This window comes from Stenella coeruleoalba (assembly GCF_951394435.1).
Source record: "Stenella coeruleoalba genome assembly, chromosome: 13".
Taxonomy (NCBI): domain Eukaryota; kingdom Metazoa; phylum Chordata; class Mammalia; order Artiodactyla; family Delphinidae; genus Stenella; species Stenella coeruleoalba.
Window position 1 is genome coordinate 37,040,121 of NC_137159.1, and position 17,086 is coordinate 37,057,206.

Below are 17,086 nucleotides of genomic sequence, written 5' to 3' on the forward strand. Positions count from 1 at the left end.
ACTTAAAATATATAGTATAGTTTTAAAAGCATAGGAAACATTTTTTATTAATCCATGATTTGTTCGGGTTTTAGGGCAAAACATGACCGTGATCTAGAATCTTCTGTTTTTTTTTTTATTCTACTGATTTTTAAATATCAGGTAAAAATTTCCTACTGCATTAAAGGATTATTAACATTTAAGCCCTGATGATATATGCCTATGTTAAATATGTTAAGGTGAAATTGATCCCCTCTCAGGGGACTTTGGCAGTTATTCACAGGCCTTCATTTCAATAAGAAAAGGCTGTTCTTTCGTGAATGAACTACTTTGGTTCTCCATTCAACCAGTGAAACAAAATACTAAAAATATTATATAAGTAATAATGCTGTGATACACTATTACTAAAGGTGAAAAATAACCAATCAGAGAAGAAAGAGTATGAAGGAAGATCCAATCACAATATGAAAAGATTCACCACAAAACTCTTATAAACTGTGAGCATTTAGGGCTTGTTTACATTTTATTAAGAACTTGTCATAGAGAGTGAGGGCCTGACAACTTAGTGAGAGCCGCTACCAAATAAGGGAAGTCAAAGTAGAAATAAAGCTTCTCTGATATAATTATAGTAACTTATAAAGAAGATGTTAGTTTATTTAGCACTCATCCATAAAGCATTACTAGTTCATGTTGGAGCTTATTTTTATATTATCTATGAAGTTTGCTAAGCAAATAGTGTGAATATTCTTTAGTGCCTAAGAAATACCAATTATAATCATGTTTTAGGTACATCAGTTTACTTATGAGCTACTGATATACTAATTAAAAATAATCCTTAAATAGTCATTCAAGTAACTTCCCTCAAAGGCTTTCTTAAGAAAAATAAAGTAAATTTGGCCAGAAAATAGTTTCCATCTATGTATATCTTTCACCATGGATTAATTATACAAGCCTAAATTGACACCTGTCTCAGGTGCTTAAGCAGAAGCTTAACTAAAAGGCTCTATTTAGCACAGCATTAGCCAAAGGGAGGTAAAGTAGAATGAGCACCACACAGATATCATGGACAGGAATTCTAGTTCTGTTCTAGCAAGCGGACTGAACTTGTGCAAATTACTTTACCACCCTACACCTCAGTTTCCATATCTGTAAATTAAGAGGTTTAGAGTTCATCAGAGTTGATGGGAGACAGGGGTGTGTAAATGGACTCCTTGGAAAAACTGCTATTCCCTGCTCATAAAAATACTTTTGTGTACACAAACACACACAATTTAGTATGCAATTTCAGGGAGTTACTGTGAGAATTAAATGAAATAGTGAATATAAAGTGCATTTAGAAGGTATTTTAAATCACCGTTTAGTTCCCCACATTGGGAGGGTTCTCTAGCTTCTCAGTTTTCATAAAAGCCACAGAAAATGTTTTTCAAGTCTCTTTGGGGGAAAAAGAAAAGATTTTAAAGTATATAGCTATCAAGTTGCATGAGATAATATTCCACTTTTTATAAGAAGCCATCTCTTTCATCAGTTACTAGGATTTGTTTTTTAGAGGAGCGGGTGGCAATCTGTCATCAAAGTGTTGACAAGTGAAATCTGACAAGGTTAAGGTGATATAGCTGCGGGCCACTTCAGGATTTTTCACTGTCTTTCCTGTTTGAAGAGAAAGGATCTCTTTTTTCATTCTTGCTCACTTTGCAATAGTGTTTGATTTATACGCTTTTTAAAACAGTAACTCTAAACTGACAAATTATTTCGGCAGTTAACATTGGTTTAGATAAGAGCATTTCAGTGTTCTCTTGTCTTTAACTCATCTTTGTAGGAATTATTCTTGAAATTCAGTGTATTTTCTCTTCAAAGTTGCATTTCTTTCTATATATTCAAATGTAGCATAAAACTATATTTATGGAACTACAATCTAGAATTACTTATCATGATCACATTTCTCACATTTCTGTTTTCCCTGTCTTTGTAGTGTTGTAGTTGAGATATATCCTTAAAAGAAGAATAAGTCCATATTTTTGAAGATCAGAAAGTGGGTACATATGTTGGAGGTGGTGGTGAGCAAAGATTATTTTATGGTTGTTGTTATTATTTGCTTATGCAAGCATACTTTTTTCCCTAAAATGCCTGATATAAGCCATTGTGATTATTTTGCAAATCGTGGAAGAAATGCACTTCAACTAGATACAGGTCTCTTTGGAATAATGGAAAATTGTGTGCAGCAAAATATTTGAAATGAGCATCAGCAAACAAGATGTTTGTATTAACAGGAACCTAGAAAATGGCTATGCAAAGGTCAACACTGATCTTTAAATATTAGTGAAATTTAATTTGTTGCATGTAATGAGTAGAAAGAAGAGGAGGAAGCAGGCCACAATGAGGAGGCCATTGATGAACTGTCCAAATGTCAAAACTGCTTACAGTACAGAAAATGTTAAATTGACATGATCTATTTACCTAAGTGAATTAAACAGTTTGAACAATGCTCTAGAGAAATATTTTCCAAATTTAAGTATAACAAGAGATTTATAAAGATTTTTGCCATAATTTATTTTGGGAAAATGAGGAGAATCCTACTATTCTTTCTAGGCATAGAATTTCTTCTAACCTCTTTAAGAAAGTATGATGCACAGTTTCTCTTGAAACGGGAATCTATTGCCATTTGCATCATCTAGAAATAACATCACCTGACCAATTGTTAGCAGCTATGAAGAATCACCCTGGCCATGACACTCTGCACAGCACTAGCTGAATTGAGTTCAGAGAGTTTTCTGGGGTGTTATGCCCAATTTTAAAAAAATGTGAATTCTGTGTTCTCTTATTTTCTTCATGTACAAAGTTGATGAAAAATTTTTAAGAGAATTAAATATGTCTAATGTATATAACCAAGGTTTAATATTAATGCACAGAGAATGGGACAGAGAACTCAGTAGAAAGATGGGCAAAAGCTAGGAACAGGTAATTTATAGAAGAAACAAGATTGTTAAAAAAAAATACATGAAATGATGTTTGATTCCTTTAATGAATGGAAAAATGAAACTTAAAACTATGAGAATCCATTTTTCACCTACCAGATTGGCAAAAATTTAAAACTTTGTTAATATTCCATGTTGTTGAGGAAATAGGGAAAAGGGTAGTCATGTTATTGGTGGAAATGTAAATTGGTACTGTCATCTTGGCAGCCTGTTTGGCAGTACCTATTAAAATGTAAGGTGTGCATGTATATTTTCATAGCATTATTATTTGTAAGATGAAAAGAAGAAACAATTGTGTTCATTAAGGGAATGGTTAAGTAAATTATGATCGGTATACAATGGAACATCTAGTAGCTATTAAAAACAATGAGGTAAATCTTTATATGCTAACAAGGATATCCATGCTGTGGTATTCAGTGAAAAAAAAGCAAATTGTTGAGTAAAATCCTGTCTTTACTAAAATACAAAACAAGTCATTGTGGGTGTGGACATACTGTAAGTATCTCAAGAAGTTCTGGAAGGCCACCTGCCATGTTGTGTAGTGGCTCCCTTCAGAGTGGGGAGGGCCTCTGGGAAGGGGACACATTTGTTTTAACATCAAATACTTCAGTATTGTTTGCATTTTTTAAAACAATAAGCATGTATTACTATTATAATTTTAAAACCCAAGAGGACACAAAAGACCAGACAGATTGTCTAATAGATTTTGAAGTTTCTCTCTTCATTTTTTGTATGCTTTTAGGTTCTATAGCTGTTTTAAAAATAAGGACATGATAGATGGTATTTTTAACACACTGCTTTGTGCTTTTGCATTTCGCTCCTACCATTTCATTGCTTAGTGTTATTTGTTAAATCTAAAGTTTTGTAAGTTGAAGTCTTTATTACCTTTTAGCATTTATTGACTAATTATGGTGGGTGCTCATTATCAGATAAATATGTTCTGAATATTTACATTTAATATTTAGGTGTTAGGTGAAAAGGTGTTCTAGACTTCTGAAGTGATCTAGATCTTTATGTGCTATGAGATAACATGATATAGCATAGAAAAGATCTAGATATATTTAAAATAATAATTTAATAACATTTGAAGATAAATGTCACTAAGGAAGCTAGAACATTTATTTGATAACTATTGTTTGAGTAAAATTTAAGAATAACATTTTCAGTGTTATAGGCAATTAGTTATATAATGCCCACTAATCATATTCATCGCTTTTCATCTTCAGAACATTATACAGAATTAATTAATCCTTACAGCAGTCTTAGAAATGTAGGTCAATGTCATTATCCCTGTTTTTGTTGGTGGGGAAATTGAGGCAGAGAGGTTGAATGATTCGGGGTAAGTTTGTTACAGCATGGTTAGAATTAAGGCATTTGGGCTCAGAGCCCAGCATTTAGAGCAATAGAATCACACCTTCTTTAGAAGACTTAATCTTTGTGTCCTTGATAAAACTCTATTTCTCATTAAACCATTGATGAGGTCATCTCTATATTAAAATTCAGAAACAACAAGTTTGATCACTATATAACCACTTAAAAACACACACCATTTTCTCCTCCATGCCTTTTCTGGCACTATATTGGCTTAATCTGCCTTTTCCATTGTCTCCTTGTTGGAGAATTACCGAAATTTCTATCCTTGACTTTATTTTTCTTCTGGGATCTTTTTCAGTAGCTTTAGCTTTACTTTCTATTTAGAAAATTCCAAAATAGTTTTTATATAGTCCAGACCCCCTTTCTATATTTCTAGCTATCAGCTAGACATTTCTACTCATATCAACCCTTATAACTTAAACTCCCACTGTGTCTGAAATTCAGTTTATTGACAACAAAACTTGCTCCTCTTCTAGACTGACCTGTTTCTATGTATGTTTCAATCCAAGTCCTGCCCTTGAAACTAGGATAAACCAGGTGGGAACAGGTCTGGGTAAGGGGTTTCTGGGAACCAGGTGTGGCCAGAACAGTGGTATTTGAGTCCTTTGCCAGGGTGAAGAAGCTGAATCACAGTCTCAGGAAGAGGAAGAGCCAGATTACAAACTGAAAGGCAAGACTAAAGTATAGCAGGAGACCGAGTGGCCAGGTCAGTGGCTAGGAAAATTGAGGTTGTTGTTTGAGTAGTTGAGTTAGTCGTTGTGAATGCGCTGGTACTCTTTTACTGGCATATGATGATGGAGGCATGTCAGCTCACTAGAGCCATGTTCAAGGCAAGGGTCATGTCTGTACAGTAACCAGATCCCTATCTCATGGTGGTCACTCCGGATTCTTCCTCCTTCCTTACTTCCACAATTCATCAGTTCCCATATGCCTTTGATACTTTATTCAAATGAATCTGATTCTTTTTTTACATTCCAACTTCCACCATCCCAATTCAAATCCTTGTTGCTAAATATTGGTGTTGCCTGTTACTTTATTACCTTTCTAACAGGTCACTTGTATAAAAAAATCCCTCCAATATTCCCATCCACAAAGTTAATCTTCCAACAACAATTCTGATCTGTTGATTACCGTTTCTAAAATACCTTACCAGATCAGAAACTATTCATAATTTCTCCATAGCCACCTAACAAGATATAAAGTCCTAAGTTTGGCATTTAAAGACTTACTTAGTATGGCCCTGATATATCTCTTCTATTTGTGCACCAAACCAATTGCTTACTACCTCTTAAATATGCCTTGCATCTTTCTGTCTAATTTATGTTTTTGTATATTGTTTCCTCCTTTTTCTCTCTCTCCCTTTATCAAAATCTAAGAATTCTTCAGTGTCCTCTACTTTATAAGAGAATTTCTTTAGTATCAAACTAGAACATCTGAACACCCACAGCCCTTTGTTTATGTTGCTAGATTTGCACTTATCACAAACTTCATATTGGTTTTGTGATTATTTTATCTGCTATACTAGATTTTAGCTATTTGATAGTAGAGACCCTGATTTATATATCCTGTATCTGTGACTCAGTAAAATGTCAAACACCTAAAGTGCTCAAAGTATTTGTGATATTTAATTAATAATTAGATATCATAGGACTCTCTGAGGTACAAATGACCCAGTGTACCTACTAATCTAGTCTTTTGTTAGAGTATGTTCAATCTAAGCTTGAGGTCTCTTTGAGAGTCCTCTGCCCTTTTACACAAACTTTATCATTGCATGATTGTTTGATTTAGTGTTGAATATTTCAAAAATCTTTATTTCTCATAATGTGACATTGATTAAATATGTTCATGCATATCTTAACAGATAATTAATGTAATTCTGTGTAGATAGCATTAGACAAGGGATTGTGGGGGAATACACTGTATTTTAGGTAATTTTGAAATTACCTAATGATGACTAGAACACCTAATACAACTAGTGGTTTCTTCTAAATTTGTGCTATTTAGTTGTCTTTAATTTTGTACATTTTAAATTGGTAAATAGATAATCCTCAGAAAGTCTATTGATAATAAATAGCAAGTATATGTTCTAACTTTATGCCCAAGAAATATTTCCTTAGGCTCTTTGAGGTATTTTGCTAATACACATTTCATTTTAAATGTCTCATTGGCACCATGGTATCATTAATCTTTATTAAACTACAGCAATGTCTTCTTCTCTTAGTTAATTTTTCTATCCCATCATGTTTGACATTAGGGTTTTATTTGCCCTCAGGCTTCCTCTCCTTTCTAAAGCAGTCAAAATAGCTGACTTCAGAAACCAGGGAAGACAAATATTCTGAAGATTTATTTAGTGGCACGTAATCTTTACCTCTAAAAGTTTTTATTTTCCAAAATAATGTTATCAAAAGTATAAAAAAGTCACAGCATCTTAGTGCAATGGTTTCTATTTTCCGTGATACTTTCTTAAAATTTACCTATATGGTAACAATCTTAAGGCAAATAAATGTTTATTATAATGTAATCTGTTTTGGAAGGAAGACTTCAAAGCTTTCGAGGGTGTAACTAGAAAGTGAGAAAGGCTAAGATCCTCCCATTTCTCTGTGCTCAAAATTTGGGCTATCATAGATTCTCCCCCCTACACGAGAACAATCAAGATTTACATCAAGCTCAGTTTAAATCATGCTCCTTATTTTGTCACGGAGACTGGACATTTGGATTTAGAATGGCCTTCTGACACATCTGAGACTGTCATCAACTGCCTTATAAAATTAAACAAAATTGAAAAAGTTAAAAAGATATTTTAAATGAAAATTAAATTAAGGGCAATTTTTTGTTTAGGTTTTCCCTTCTGCTGTTCTTTTCATTTGGCTAATTATTTTTCCTATTCAATATTAAAATTTGCTGTATTTTTTAGTCATTCATTCTTTTATTCATTTTTGCCCTGTGTAACTAGTTTTGGTCTAGTTCTAAGTCATGTGTATTGGGTTTTATCCCCAGAGAAATGCACAAGGGCACTGAGTGGGGCAATATTTCTCCACTTTGGTAGGTACTCTCTATTTCACTACCTTTTTAATCCCTGCCCATGCCCCCTCCCAAAATGCAGAATCCAGAATTCTACTGAAATTCTTTTCTTTCCTCCTTCAAAACAACTATTTATGCATTAATACAATATTTGAATAATATGAGCTCAGTCTTGACTGCTTCCTTCGGGCAGATTTTTCAAACAAGGAAATTACAGCATTGTTTTTAACTGGTGGCATTCTTGAGTAAGATGCAAGGCCTTCAGAGGTCTGCGTCTTTCAAAAACCTGCAGAGTGTAAAAGATGGCAAGACATTTTGAGGACTAAAAAGGTTATTGATTTGGTCCCCTCCCACCATGTCCATCTAGTAATTATAGATTTTTACAAATGTTAAAAAATTTACTTCATTAATTCTTTTTAACTTTATATTGTCTTATTAGCAGATATTTGAAGTTCAGAGGAAAAGAAGGATGAATAACCCACATTTGACTATCTTTTGCCTGCCTGCTAATGCATGACCCTGCAAAGCCTCCTCCTTAATCACACATATTTTGGGGAGCCTGCAGGAGTCGTCACATGTGTTCATAAATAAGTCGAATCATTTACTAATGGACACTGGCCATTTCCTTCTCACTTGCCTCACTTGCTAGACCTGCTCCATCAACTCGTTATTGCTGCCGCCGTGTCTACTTTTGCTGGGTGTGGATCCCACTTTGTCTGGATACCACCACTCTGAGTACATTAATGTGAAGGGCTACCAGTCCTGCTTACGTTCTATGTTCATCATTTAATTCCTATGCTTCTCTGAGGTCCTACTGACATTTTACAACTTGTCTGTAGCTTTCTCGGAGCACTGCTATTCCAAGCAGGGTTGAGCCCTTCTTTTATGCTGTGAAATTGTTCACTCTGCCATTTCAATAATTAGTACACTGTGTCTCATTAGTTGAACATGCATCTGATTCTTGATGATGGTAAGTGCATTGAGGTCAAATGTAAAGGTGAAGGAAGGACCAACAACGTTTGTGTTATGTCTAAAATTATTTTGGATTATCACCCATATGAATAGTATGGGAAAATATTTTTAGTCACTCCAAATGTTAAAGAAGCTGAAGGCTTTTTCCTCTATATGAAAGATGTCTTAAAATATTTTTCAAGCATTTTTTGTTATTCAGAAGTTTGTTGGAAATAATAAAGTGTTAATAATATCCATCACTAGCCCCTGCTGTTAAAACTAGGAGAAAATATAAGATGTACATTATTGCTATCTCTTTTTTTTAACGCAGGTAGAGTAGACTATCTGGATCTATCACAACATGCAGATTAACAAACTAATCTGAATGCTAATGTGGTTTCACACAGTTTACTTCTAAGTAAATATGTTTCCTATAATAATAACTATATATCATTTACCTTGAAAATTCCACTTTAATTAGCCTTTTAGTATGTGGGAGATTGTAAATATTTGCTTTGTATATTAAAGATAGACCACAAAATGTGTTTGTACTTACTAACTACATAACAGATGTTTCTTTTCCTTAAAAATATTTTTAAAAAATGCTTAAATGCTAAATAATTATAAATTATAATGCTAAATAATTCTAATTTCTAATTAGAAATCAAACGTATATTATTGGAAACCCAAATATATATATTCTTCTTACTACATTTCTCAATGCAATGACATACTAAATCTAGGAAAAGAAGTGCTTTTTTCCTTTTTCTAGAGTTCATTTCTGGGTGGTTAACTAAGGATACATTAAAGTGTGTTTATTCTAATGAACCGTATCTCAAATATCAGTAGTGGCAAGTGATTCTTTTTATTATTTCTAAGGGATCTTGGTTTTATTGGCAATAGAAGATAATTAATTGGCACCTCTTCTTAATTATTTTTTTAAACAGGACAGAGATTCCTTCTGCCATCAGATGTCTTTCTGCTTGACTGAACTGCACCTGTGGTCTTTGAAGAATACCTTACACATTGGGGGTAAATAAGCTCTGGATTAATTTCAATATTTTTAAAATATAAGTTACAACAATATAAATAAGTACTAGCAAAGGTTAGAGCCTAGATTCTCCAGCTGGAATTGGATTATTTTCTTTATACGTAATGAAAAATTGGCTAGTGTATAGTAATTTCTTTTAGTTAACTCTGCTTATGTTTTTTCAACTTGAGTTACATTTTCTGCTTTGAACATTAATTTTATTGGCCTAATATCTGTTTCTTCTTAAGATACACAAATGTTCCATTTTTTTCCTGGGATTATTCATAATAACTGATTTATATTCATAAATATTTGCAGGCTTGCTAGTGGTAAATGCATTTCTATTTGATATTAAAGTAGTATTTCAAACATAAAGTAATATTTCAAACATACAACTAAGAGGTACAATTATATTCATTTTTTTAAAAATAAATAAATAAATAAATAAATTTATTTATTTATTTTTAGCTGTGTTGGGTCTTCGTCTCTGTGCGAGGGCTTTCTCTAGTTGCGGCGAGCAGGGGCCACTCTTCATCGTGGTGCACTGGCCTCTCACTATTGCAGCCTCTCCTGTTGCAGAGCACAGGCTCCAGACGCGCAGGCTCAGTAGTTGTGGCTCATGGGCCCAGTTGCTCTGCGGCATGTGGGATCTTCCCAGACCAGGGCTCAAACCCCTGTCCCCTGCATTGGCAGGCAGATTCTAAACCACTGCGCCACCAGAGAAGCCCTATTCATGTTTTTTGAATCTCACATTTTTTGGGGAAGAGAGTAATATAAATGTGTTTTAACAATGTTTATTAGTATTTCAGGATAAAGTATATATCATTAGGAAACATCTTTTAAAAAAGTCTTTTCCTTTCTGAGTATCTAAAGCAACTCTTGTATTTAGGAGGACAGATTTATTTACATCTTTAGCATCATTACTAAGAAAATGGTTTACCTTGCAAAGCATTATTTCTTTATATCAAATATATAATTACAGATGATGTCATTATAATTTCATTAAGTTTAGCTTGCTTAAAATGGATAAGGTTAGAATTTCCAGTTAAGCAAAGTGGACTTAACACCCATTTGCTTCCTTCCCCGATTCTTCTAAAATGAGAGTAAACGAATTACTATTAAAAAGGTGTACAGCACTGGAGCCTGCAGGCATTTTGGTGGGGATAATGGCAGACTTCAGGAGGGCTCATGCCAAGGAGTACTTCCCAGAACTTCTGCTGCCAGTGTCCTTGTCCCCGCAGTGAGCCACAGCTGCCCCCGGCCTCTGCAGGAGACCCTCCGAAACTAGCAGCCATGTGGCTGACAGGGTCTTGGTGCTCTGGCCTGGTGTCAGGCCTGAGCCTCTGAGGTAGGAGAGCTGAGTTCAGGACATTGGACCACCAGAGACCTCCTGGCCCCATGTAATATCAATCGGCAAGAGCTCTCCCAGAGATCTCTGTTGCAAAACTAAGACCCATCTCCACCCAACAGCCAGCAAGCTCCAGTGCTGGACGCCCCATGCCAAACAACTAGCAAGACAGGAACACAACCCCACCCATTAGCAGAGAGGCAGCCTAAAATTATAGTAAGTTCACAGACACTCCAAAACACACCACCAGATGTGGCCCTGCCCACCAGAAAGACATGATCCAGCCTCATCCACCAGAACACAGACACCAGTCCCCTCCACCAAGAAGCCTACACAACCCACTGAACCAATCTCACCCACTGGGGGCACACACCTAAAACGACAGGAACTATGAACCTTCAGTCTGAGAAAAGGAGACCTTAAACAAAACGAGAAGGCAAAGAAATATGCAGCAGGTGAAGGACAAAGGCAGAAACGCACCAGACCAAACAAATGAAGGGGAAATAGGCAGTCTACCTGAAAAACAATTCACTGTAATGAAAGTAAAGATGATCCAAAATATTGGAAATAAAATGGAGAAAATGTAAGAAACATTTAACAAGGACCAAGAAGAACTAAAGAGCAAACAAACAAGGATGAACAACGCAAAAAATGAGATTAAAAATTCTCTTGAAGGAATCAATAGCAGAATAACTGAGGCAGAAGAATGGATAAGTGACCTGGAAGATAAAATAGTGGAAATAACTGCCACAGAGTAGAGTAAAGAAAAAAGAATGAAAAGAATTGAGGACAGTCTCAGAGACCTCCGGGACAACAGACCTCAGAGACAACAGTAAACCCACCAACATTCGAATTATAGGGGTCCCAGAAGAAGAAGAGAAAAAGAAAGGGTTTGAGAAAATATTTGAGGAGATTATAGTTGAACACTTCCCCAACATGTGAAAGGAAATAGTCAAGTCCAGGAAGCTCAGAGAGTCCCATACAGGATAAATCCAAGGAGAAACACGTCAAGACATATTAATCAAACTATCAAAAATTAAATACAAAGAAAAAATATTAAAAGCATCAAGGGAAAAACAACAAATAACATACAAGGGAATCCCCATAAGGTTAACAGGTGATCTTTCAGCAGAAACTCTGCAAGCCAGAAGGCAGTGGCAGGACATATTTAAAGAGATGAAAGGGAAGAATCTACAACCAAGATTACCCAGCAAGGATCTCATTCAGATTTGACAGAGAAATCAAAAGCTTTATAGACAAGCAAAAGTTAAGAGAATTCAGCACCACTAAACCAACTTTACAACAAATGCTAAAGCAACTTCTCTAGGCAGGAAACACAGGAGAAGGAAAAGACCTACAAAAACAAACGCAAAACAATTAAGAAAATGGTAATAGGAACATACGTATCGATAACTACCTTAAATGTAAATGGATTAAATGCTCCAACCGAAAGACACAGACTGGCTGAATGGGTATAAAAACAAGTCACGTATATATGCTGTCTACAAGAGACCCACTTCAGATCTAGGGCCACATACAGACTGAAAGTGAGGGGACGGAAAAAGGTACTCCATGCAAATGGAAATCAAAAGAAAGCTGGAGGAGCAATTCTCGTATCAGACAAGATAGACTTTGAAATAAAGACTATTAGAAGAGACAAAGAAGGACACTACATAATGATCAAAGGGTCAATCCAAGAAGATATAACAGTTGTAAATATTTATGCACGCAGTATAGGAGCACCTCAGTACATAAGGCAAATGCTAACAGCCATAAAAGGGGAAAACAACAGTAACACAATGATAGTAGGGGACTTTAACACCCCACTTTCACCAATGGACAGATCATGCAGAATGAAAATAAATAAGGAAACACAAGCTTTAAATGACACTCTAGACAAGATAGACTTAATTGATATTTATAGGACATTACCCCCCAAAACAACAGAATACGGTTTATTCTCAAGTGTTCATGGAACGTTCTCCAGGATAGATCGTATCTTGGCTCACAAATCAACCCTTAGTAAATTTAAGAAAAGTGAAATCATATCAAGTATCTTTTCCTACCAGAATGCCATGAGACTAGATATTGATTACAGGGAAGAAACTGTAAGAAATACAAACACATGGAGGATAAACAATACTCTACTAAATAACCAAGAGATCACTGAAGGAATCAAAGAGGAAATCATAAAATACCTAGAAACAGGGGCTTCCCTGGTGGCGCAGTGGTTGAGAGTCCGCCTGCGATGCAGGGGACGTGGGTTCATGCCCCGGTCTGGGAAGATCCCACATGCCGCAGAGCGGCTAGGCCCGTGAGCCATGGACGCTGAGCTTGCGCGTCCGGAGCCTGTGCTCCACAACGGGAGAGGCCACAACAGTGAGAGGCCCGAGTACCGCAAAAAAAACAAAACAAAACAAAACAAATACCTAGAAACAAATGACAATGAAATCACAACAACTCAAAACCTATGGGACTCAGCAAAGGCAGTTCTAAGAAGTTTGTAGCAATACAATCCTACCACAAGAAACAAAAATCTCAAACAACCTAACCTTACACCTAAAGCAATTACAGAAAGAAGAAAAAAAGACCCAAAGATAGCAGAAGGAAGGAAATCATAAAGATCAGGTCAGAAATAAAAAGAAATGAAGGAAATGATAGCAAAGATCAAGAAAACTAAAAGCTGTTTCTTTGAGAAGATAAACAAAATTGATAAACCGTTAGCCAGACTCATCAAGAAAAAAAGGGAGAAGACTCAAATCAACAGAATTAGAAATGAAAAAAGGAGAAGTAACAGCTGACACTGCAGAAATACGAAGGATCATGAGAGATTACTACAAGCAACTCTATGCCAATAAAATGGACAACCTGGAAGAAATGGACAAATTCTTAGAAAAGCACAACCTTCCAAGAATGAACCAGGAACAAACAAAATATAAACAGACCAATCACAAGCACTGAAATTGAAACTGTGATCAGAAATCTTCGAACAAACAGAATCCCAGGACAAGATGGCTTCACAGGCGAATTCTGTCAAACATTTAGAGAAGAGCTAATACCTATCCTGATCAAACTCTTGCAAAATATAGCAGAGGGAGAAACATGCCCAAACTCATTCTATGGGGCCACCATCATCCTGATACCAAAACCAGACAAAGATGTCACAAAGAAGGAAAACTATGGCCAATATCACTGATGAACATAGATGCAAAAATGCTCAACAAAATACTAGCAAACAGAATCCAACAGCACACTAAAAGGATCATACACCATGATCAAGTGGGGTTTATCCCAGGAATGCAAGGATTCTTTAACATACACAAATCAATCAATGTGATACACCATATTAACAAATTGAAGGATAAAAACCACATGATAATCTCAATAGATGCAGAAAAAGTTTTCAACAGAATTCAACACCAATTTATGATAAAAACTCTCCAGAAAGTAGCCATAGAGGGAACCTACCTCAACATAATAAAGGCCATATACGACAAACAGGGAACAGAAAACCCACTCCTAAAGGATGTGCATGCAAACTCACTTGACCTGAAAACCAGCACAAAAACAGCATACTGAGAAGCACATGGACCATAGGTGAAGGGGACCCACTTACTAATCTTGAAGCATCTGCCAGAGAGTCAGGAACCAACTGAGACACTCCCTGGGAACAGAGACACTGGCCAAAGCATTTTTGCAATTTCAGGCTGCCTTCATAGTTCTGGTGCAGGTGAGCACCATTTTGAAATTTTCCCTCTAACCTTTTAGAAAGGAGAGGGATAAATAGAAAGGACTTTAGAAAGGACTGGGAGAAATAACTGATTTACTTAATACATAAAAATAAACACAGAGACTTAGGCAAAATGAGACAGAAACATATTCCAATCAGAAAAATATGACAAAACCTCAGAAAAAGAGCTAAGGAAAATGGAGGTAAGCAATCTAGTGTATAAAGAACTTACAGTAATTATAAAAATGCTCACTGAGCTCTGGAGAAGAATGGATGAATACTGTGAAAACTTCAACAAAGATATAGGAAATATAAGAAAGTAATAAACAGAAGTTATAACTGAACTAAAGAATATGCTAGAGGGGTTCAACAGCAGACTGCATGAGGTAGAAGAATGAATCAGTGGGCTAGAAAACAGAACAATGGAACTCACCCACACAGAGCAACTAAATGAAAAATGAATTTAAAAAAGTGAAGATAACTTAAGAGACCTTTGGTACAACATCAAGCAGAATAACATTTGGACTATAGGGGTCCCAGAAGGAGGAGAGAGAGAGCAAGGGCTAGAAAAATTATTTGAAGAAATAGTGGCTGAAAACTTCCCTATTTGGGGAAAGGAAACAGACAGGTCCAGGAAGCCCAGAGAATTCCGAATAAGATGAACCCAAAGAGATGCACACCAAGACACATTATAATTAAAATGGGAGAGGTTAAGGGTAAAGAGAGAATCCAGAAAGCAGCAAGAAAAAAACAACTAATTTTGTACAAGGGAAACCCCATAAAGGCTATGAGTAGAAATTTTCAGCAGAAACTTGACAGGCCAGAAGGGAGTGGCATGTCATGTTCAAAGTGCTGCAAGAAAAAACTTCCAACCAAGGATTCTCTACCTAATGAGGTCATCATTCATAATTGAAGGAGAGATGAAGGGTTTCAGATAAGCAAAAACTAAAGGAATCTGTTACTGGCCCTACAGGAAATGTTGAAAGGACTTCTTTAATTTTAAAGGAAAAGAAATGGTACTAATTAATAATAAGAAAATATACAAAAGTAAAAATCTCACTAGAAAAGGTAACTATATAATAAAAGTAGTGGATCAATCACTTTTATAAGGCAAGCATGCAGGTTAAAAGACAAATGAAGTAAAATTAACTAAAATTACAATAATTAGTTAAGACATGCATAAAATAAAAAGATGTAAAGTGTGTCAATGAAAGTATAAAATGTTGGGGGGATAAAAAGATAAAACTTTGGAATGTGTTCAAATTTAAGTTGTTACCAACTTAAAACAGGCCACTATTTAAATAGGAAGTTATATGTGAACCTCACTAACTATAAGGAAAAAATTATAGTAACTACACTAAAGAAAATGAGAAAGGAATCTAAATATAATGTTAGAGTAAACTACTAAAGCACAACGGAAGAGAGAAAGAGAAGAAAAAAGGAACAGAGAACTTCAAAAATAGCCAGAAAACATTTAACAAAATGGAATAATTATGTACTTATCAATTATTACTTTAAATGCAAATGGACTAAATTTGCCAATCAAAAGTGGCTGAATGGATAAAAAAAGAAGACCCATCTATTGGTTACCTACAAGAGAATTACTTCTCTTGTAATTCTTGAAAGGAAACACACAGACTTAAAGTGAAGAGATGGAAAAAAATATTCCATGCAAATGGATGTGGAAAGAAAGCTGGATTAGCTATACTCATATCAGACAAAATAGACTTTAAAACAGAGACAGTAATAAAAGACAAAGAAGGGCATTACATAATGATAAAGGGGTCTGTCCAGCAAGAAAATATTAACATTTATAAATGTATTTGCACCCAACAGCGGAGAACCAATATATATTAAGCAAATAATAACAGACTTACAGAGAAAAATTGAAAGCAATACAATAATACTAGGGGACTTTAACACCCCATTTACATCAACAAATCATCCAGACAGAAAATCAATACAGAAACATTGGAGTTAAATGACACATTAGTCCAGATTGACTTAATAGATAAACATAGAACATTCCATTCAAAATCAGCAGAATACATATTTTTCTTAAGTACACGTAGAAACATTCTCCAGGATAGATCACTATTAGGTCATAAAACAAGTCTCAGTAAATTGAAGAAGATTGAAATCACATTAAACATCTTCTTTGGCCACAGTGGTATGAAACTAGATATCAGTCACAAGGAAAAGGCCAGGAAAAAACACAAAAAGGTGGATATTAAATAGCATGCTACTGAACAACCAGTGGGTCATCAAAGAAATCAATACCTAGATACAAACGAAAACAGAAATATGTCATATCAAAATCTATGTCACGCAGCAAAAGGAGTTCTAAGAGGGAAGGTCATAGCAATATAGGCCTACTTCAGAAAGCAAGAGAAATCCCAAATAAACAATCTAACTTTACACCTAAAGGAGCTAGAAAGAGAAGAACAAATGAAGCCCCAATTAGTAGAAGGAAGGAATAATGAAGATCAGAGCAGGAATAAATGAAATAGAGACTTAAAAAAAAAAAAAAATGAGAAGATAAGTGAAACAAAGAGCCAGTTCTTTGAAAAGATAAACAAAACCAACAAACCTTTAGCTAGAATAACCAAGGAGAAAAGAGAGAGGACTCAAATAAAATCAGAAATGAAAGAAAAGTTACAGCTGATACCACAGAAATGCAA

General features: G+C 35.2%; 1 protein-coding gene across 8 annotated transcripts in view; it reads left to right on the forward strand.

Annotated features, from left to right (window-relative positions):
- WDPCP (WD repeat containing planar cell polarity effector) overlaps window positions 1-17,086 on the forward strand; it is a 270,466-nt gene that overhangs the window by 71,371 nt on the left and 182,009 nt on the right. For all 8 annotated transcript variants that reach the window (XR_013830956.1, XR_013830957.1, XM_079940325.1 and 5 more), the window contains one exon: window positions 9,245-9,329. Coding sequence is in view for 6 of the 8 variants with exons in the window: in XM_079940325.1 (XP_079796451.1) it covers window positions 9,269-9,329 (61 nt within the window). In the remaining 2 variants the exon portion in view is untranslated. The remainder of the gene's footprint in view (window positions 1-9,244; window positions 9,330-17,086) is intronic.